Below are 6,870 nucleotides of genomic sequence, written 5' to 3'. Positions count from 1 at the left end.
ACAGACATTTCAACTGAAGATAGATTATTTTTCTCCACCAAATAGCATCCCCAATCACAATGCTTTAAGAACTTAAAATCAATCATTTTCAATTTAAGCACCTTAAAAGGTCAAATTATGTATTTTTCACCTTACATGGTTTTAGTTGAAACAAACTCCTATTTTAACTCGGATCTTCTTTAGAAAAAGAGACAACACACTTCATTTTTTATATAGAATAAACTTTGTTTTTATTATAGACATGGATCAAAAATAAAAGTTTTTATGTACATATGACATATAGTGCAAATGAAAGGCTTTTAAATACCAAGTATAGACATATTGTCGGAAACAAAAGGAGATGAATGATGGGGGTTAGGATGGTCGTCCGGGAACTGCAGGAGGGGGTCGCCTAGTGAAAACAAAACAAAAAACAAAACAAAACAAAACAGAAGAAAAAGAAAAACACAGATGCAGAGGAAGAAAACAATGTTTAAATTAGAAAATAAATCCAAATAAGAGCATGCATAAATATCCCACAAAAATCAAACTCAAATCAGACAGAAAACATGCAGACATGCAGGGGAAATGAGAGAACATCACATGGCATTGTGAGCAGCTCCTAGGATGTTTCCTTGCTTCCAGCCATGTGCTAGGTATAAGCCATTTGAACCCATGCCAAAACCTTGTTATTTTGTACCATGGAATGATAAATCCATGCAATCGTATTCAGGAGAACTGGGAACAGTACAAGAGCCGCATACCTTTATAACTTGAGTATTTGTTTCCCAACCCTGATTTTGTGACATTCGGTTATTGCCAAAGATTTCCGTAAATGTTGTGAAATCTCCATAGGGGGAGAGGGAGTTGATATAGAAATATGACAGGTGAGATTTCTTTAAGATGAGGGAAAGTAGAAGGCGGCAAGGGATCAAATGAGCAATGTAATCACAATGCAGAAAATATCTGGGGTCGATCTTGGAGAAAAGGATTTGTAAGTAAGAATTTCCTTCAGGTGAAATCCTGATGTGATAGCCTTTCCAGGCCCAGGCAAACTATGAGGCTATGTCTGTTCCATGGTGACCCCAAAGACTTTGGGTAAGGTTTCCCTCTGTCTTAGAGTTAGGTGCAACTGAAGTTCTTTTTTATTCTGAACCAGGTCCAGGGTAAATGAAATTTGGTTTGCTGGCTCTTTCTCCACATCCCTAGCCTGGCCTGCATCTTGTCAGGCCCACTGGTGGTGAAAGAAGGACCCAGAGTTTTGCTTCGTTTTGACATCAGCCTCTCTGGATGATGGGCTGCTAGGGAAGATACAGTAAACGCTACATGGCAATGGACAGCTCTGTAAGTAGGTAAACAGCAGGCCCAATGAAGCTTTCCCACGGGTTTCCAGCAGAAGTCTACATTTAATTTCCTCTTTCTAGCCCAACTGGTAATGAGCTCAACATTACAGCAAGCCATAGAACGGCAGGTTAGTTCACTACCCTACTCCCTGTGGGACTTCTTTTTGGCCACTCAGCCAGGTGTTCAACAACATACTCACTTCCATCTTACTTCTGTAACACTTCAGTGAGTGGAGCAATGAAGTCTACAAAAAAACAAAAGCAAAAACGAAAGCAAGCTTCTGTTTCATCTTCTATGAGATGTTAATGGAGCCATACTGACTGGGCTATTTCTGAGCAGCAGTAAAAAACGACCTTACCTTCCCCAAAGTCCAAGACCAATTTTTCTTTGGTCCAATTTAAGCTGGCTGAACTTAAGGAGGCCTCCTATCCATTTAAATGATGAAGAACCTGTTATTGGTCTGCAACCTTTCAACTGCGGTGGGGTGGGGGTGGGGGGTCTGCAAGCCTTTAGCTTTAGAGATCCAGGTAATGGTTATCCCTGGTGATTTCATGAAGAAAGTGTAATTAAATTCCTGTCAGGCTCAATGAGATTTATCACCTGCCCAGCAAACAGAAACTATTTTTGAGTTCTGAAGGGGCTTTAGAACACTTTAATTACCTCAGCAGGGTGGGGAGGTGAGCCATTAAACTGAACAGCAAGTCCACAGTGCTAAAGGGACATTTTGTCAGCATATGCCAAAGCACTTTTCTGTTTGAGCTAGTTTGGTGTTCTAGTCTAGAAACAGGATCAGAAACTTTATGTCTTGGAGTATATTTCATGGACAGCTAGAGTGACATCTATCCCCTTAGCTCTTTTCTTTCCCTCTTCACTCATCCTGTATCTAACTTTCCTCTTGTTGCCAAAAAAGCATTGCTGGTGATGACACCATACACTGGCACAGAGTTACTTCTATTATGGGTCTTGGCAGTTTGGGTTTTTACTATTTCTTTTCCAGAATTTTCCGTATTACTTAACACAGTGCTGAAGTGCTTGAAGGTCACGTGCTGAAAATATTGGGGCTTTTTATATGAAGGGCTACAAAGTTACCTTATACCATTGCCACTTCTAACACAAAACTTGAAGTATTGAGTTTGGAACACTGAGTTGGGATACTGAGTTGCTAACACATATTAAAGTTCATCATACTAGCATTCACCATACAAGCAAATTCTACCTACTCAAGATTATAATTTCAGGTTATACCTCCTTAAGCTTTCTGAAAAATAACTTCGGAGAATCGTTTGGCTGAAACAGGAAGGTAAGGTGGTAGGAAAAGCTGTGTGTGGAACATGGGCATAATTCATATATAAAAGTCTCCAGTATTAAGAAGAATGATGAATTACCCACATTCTCTTGGATCTACCTCAGTGCTGCAAGCTGTTCCTAGGGTGACATTCCTCTGGCAAGAGCCCTGGGAAGGCCTTCCTTATAACTTTTTTCTTTTCTGTTACAATCTCACAAAACATTCCCTGCTTGTTTTCTTTGCCCATCACTTAGATAACTTAATATCCCAGAGCAGTTGGTGAGCCTGAAGGCTTGGGAAAGTGAGACAAGAAAGGCATAAGAATAGGCGTTCTTCTCAATGCTTTTCTGCTGATCTTCACTTTTAAAGTCAACCTAGATCCCTCCCTTTACAAGAATACTATGGGGGTAATGTAATTAATTTAAAGGAGCTTTTTTTTTGGCGAGTGAGAGAGAAAAGGTAATATTGAAAATGATCTGAGTCCTCCACAATGCCCCCCTAGGACTCATTGCATGTCTGTCTCTATCTGCTTTCACGCCCCCTGTTCCTATGTGACCTACCTCCTTGGATCTCCCCAAGCATCAGAGCTCCAGGAGGGTGGTCCTAAGCTGGGAGCTCCAGTTGCCATGACATTTGATTTTATCACCCAACTTTGTGTTAGTGACAGTCTGTACTGGGACAATCTCACTCAATGCCTTTCCCCTCTGGCCTAAAGCCACTAAAGCAGTGTTTCCTAAGGCATGTACCTCAGAACGCTAGTCCCGTGAGATGCTCTATGAACAAAGCATTGATGGTCAAATAAATCTGAGAAACATGGAGACACTAGCCCTGCCATCTGATATTAAAGCTTCTATAGAGTCTTCCAGTAAAGAAACATCTAATTTTTAGTCATCATTTCCCAAGCATAGTCAATCAAGAAATCCTTGGTGTATGTGTGTGTAAAACTTATTAAAATCTCATGGAATGGACTCCGGGAAACTTCAAATTAAGGTTGTAGTTTTAGCCAACATCTCTTGCATGTTACTCTAAGTATCAGTCTGCCTCAGTGTGAAAGAACACCAAGAAATGGTCTTAAAAGTGGCAATGCCAGGTGTGTGATGAAATTAGTACTTCTCAGTGTGAAATTTAAAGGTTCCAGCTGAAAAGCAAGAATCTTGAAAACTAATTGAGCAGATACTTACATTGATGTCAGAACTATTTTTAAAATACAAATGGAAATTTGCCAGATAGTTACAATAAGGTCCTTTGGTTTTGGTAATTTCTACCAGGAACTATTCTGAATACAGAATCGTGCAGTAAGACACACACTCACAGCACAGTGCACAGCATGATTCGCATCCTGACTCTTTCTTCCATTAAAAAGCTTCCTTTGAAGGCACAGATGGCTCCACTCATGGAAGATGTATAGACATGAGAAAGAAATCACAACAGAAAGTGTGAATTAACCCAACAGTCTTTCCAATTCATCTTTTCACAAAGAGCACACCCTGAACACAAAGGGAAAGTAAACCAACAATTCTCCCCTCCCACTCCCTTCTTGTCGGCACAATCTGAGTCTATGTATGTTGATAAGGGACCTATCATCAAAACTCTTGTAACAAGGAATCTTTCTCTATTCTCTGGAAACTCAGGATAAGGACGTGTGTAAGACTGAACACTCTTCTGTTCTCTTAATATTGGGGAAACTGAAAGGGGTAACTTCTCCCCTCAATGCCCAATGAATAAACAATGGAGGCCAGCTGTTGAGTCAGGAACTTAATTACTTTCTGTCAGAAATGCCTTCTGTAGACCTACCATTTGGGCAGAGTATTCTTCATCCTTCTGTTTCCTAGCTTTTCGGGATCACTTCCTTTTCAATAGCAAAATGTCACGGTGCTTCTTGGCAAGCGTCACTTTGTACCCTCCAGCTGCCTAAGGTTTGTGTTCTTCTTTAACTTAGTACAACAATGACTTCAAATCAGGAATAAGATGTTTCCCACTCTCCTGCCTTTGATTTGTCCAGTTTGCTCCCTTTAAAAATCTCATCCTTCCCCAAATTAATGACAGTAATGCCAAATGCTATCATTCTCCACATTGGTAATTCTGGACCAACATGATCGAAAGAGTTATAAATATTTACAAGTCTCAGATCTTACTGATAAGCATAGACATGACTCAAATATATACAAGAATGAGGAAGGGGGGAGTCCTTCAAATGTTATCATTTATTTCAGGTTCAGAAATACAGCTTCACATTTTCACAATAGGTACACATGACCTTCAAGAATGATACAGGCTTTAGGAACTTGCTTCAAAAATTCCATTCATAGAGTCCATCCATATATCAGCATTAAGAAAGCCTGAAAGTGCCAAGAAGACAGTGGAAAGTACTCTGGCTCCAATTAATTAAAGAATCAACAGAGAAGGCAAGACTTTGCTTCTGTACACTGCTTCTTAATATAAAAAAGCAAAAGAGGAGTTTGATTCAGAAAAGGGAGAGAAAAGAAACATACAGGCAAGCAAAACAAAGGCTGTACATGTGAAATTAAACACAGATCAAGTAATGGTGGAATTTCTGATTGGAAGGAATCATTTTTAGAAAATTGGCAACATACAATGCAAGAGATTAGACAGAGTAATTTTATCGTAATTTCAAAAACATTACATTAAGGAATTTGAGGGTAAAAATTAAAAAGGAATGAAGCCTTGAGCTGAGCCATGTGTGAAACCCCAGACCAGAGAGGTGAAAAGTCTCACCAATAATACCAGTATGAACAGGTCTTAAGACAAACAGGAGACCCTTCCTTGAGTTTCCTCTCTCTTGCTCTCATACATACATACATTCTTACACATATATACAAATAGCAATGCATATACTACATATGCTTCAAAATACTTTTAAAATTTCACCATACAGAGCACCACGTAATGTTAAACATACCAACTAGACAGGATGACTGAAGGTTCTAGAAGACACATTTGAGCTTTTAAGAAAGGAATGAGGGATCTAGTGAATGAATAACTGTTTCTTAGAAACCATCTAGCTTCATTCACATTAAACTCTGAGCTCACAGCTTGCAGTCCTCTTAGTGAAATGATATAAAACTCATGGCTTGAGTCTCAAATATTATCTTCTTTCATCGAGTTCCATAGTTTAGAGACCTACTATTTAAGCTTTATTCTTAAGGAGATTCCTGTCCATTTCAAATAATTACATTGTTTGACAAATGAAAAATGTTTACCTGAAAAAGTGGATGGATGACCTGCCGCTGAGGTGTTACATAACTTCTTCCCTGCATTTTAAGCAAACTTACTCAGAAAATCCACTACCTGTATTATACTGCTGTATCCCTCTATTTTAATTTTTTGACAGTTACCGTAGAGAAAAAAAAAAAATGACTATGTAGACAAACTTAGCTTTTTAAGATTCACCTCAGCAATCTAAGAATAATTTATAATTCTAATCAGAGATCTTAAAGGTAGGTTTCCAGATCTTACACTTACTATGAGCTAGCTATATTGGCAAAGATAATTTCTTCTTCGATAGCAATGCTGTGAATTTAGATGCAAATGCCTGTAGATGTTATTCTACCATGTTGTCATGGAAGTTCTGAGCCTTGTGCCTCTCAGAATGAATGTAATCTGGAGAAAATTTTGTACACCTCATGTATGTTATGAGAAATGAACCACTTTTATCACATATTATGGCAAATACTCTAAAGCTAACTCTTGTATTAGCACAGTTTAAAAAATATATTCATACCCACACATACACACATGTATAAATATTTACACCCAAACATATACATATATATGCAATACACACACAATCACACTCATGCTCATGGCATTTTAACAAGTGATTTTTAAAGCTACTTACCCAAAGGGGCACAAAATACATGTACTTACACAAATTTACTATGTATATACTGTATACATAGGGACACATGCTTAGAAAATATGTGTGTACACAGAAAACATCAACGTTTATCACATACTGGTATTAGGTCCCATTTCATATTTGAGAATTATGGCTACAGTCTATTCTAAAAAGTCATAAAATGAATCTATATGATTACTCTTTAATTCTAAGGTCAGAAGGCTTATAGTTATATCACAGGAACTTGGTTTTATTATAATGTTTTGGAATAGAGTGAGTTTGTATCTGAACAAGTAGGCAATTTGCTAACTAAACAGACCCTACTGCTCTTCTATGTTACAAAACACAGCTAAAAGCAATATTCAGAGGAGTAATCTTGGTAGATGATTTCTGGAAATGCAAT

The 6,870-nt window shown here is 38.2% G+C and overlaps 1 protein-coding gene across 1 annotated transcript in view; it reads right to left on the bottom strand.

Moving 5' to 3' along the window:
• Positions 1 to 246: 246 nt before the first annotated feature.
• Positions 247 to 6,870, bottom strand: part of DNM3 (dynamin 3) — a 591,315-nt gene continuing 584,691 nt past the window's right edge. Inside the window, exon 21 of the mRNA XM_068541252.1 lies at positions 247 to 391. Coding sequence (XP_068397353.1) covers positions 355 to 391 — 37 coding nt within the window. The 3' untranslated portion in view covers positions 247 to 354. The remainder of the gene's footprint in view (positions 392 to 6,870) is intronic.

Source organism: Eschrichtius robustus, chromosome 3 (genome assembly GCF_028021215.1).
Source record: "Eschrichtius robustus isolate mEscRob2 chromosome 3, mEscRob2.pri, whole genome shotgun sequence".
Taxonomy (NCBI): domain Eukaryota; kingdom Metazoa; phylum Chordata; class Mammalia; order Artiodactyla; family Eschrichtiidae; genus Eschrichtius; species Eschrichtius robustus.
This window is presented reverse-complemented; position numbering and strand designations above follow the sequence as displayed.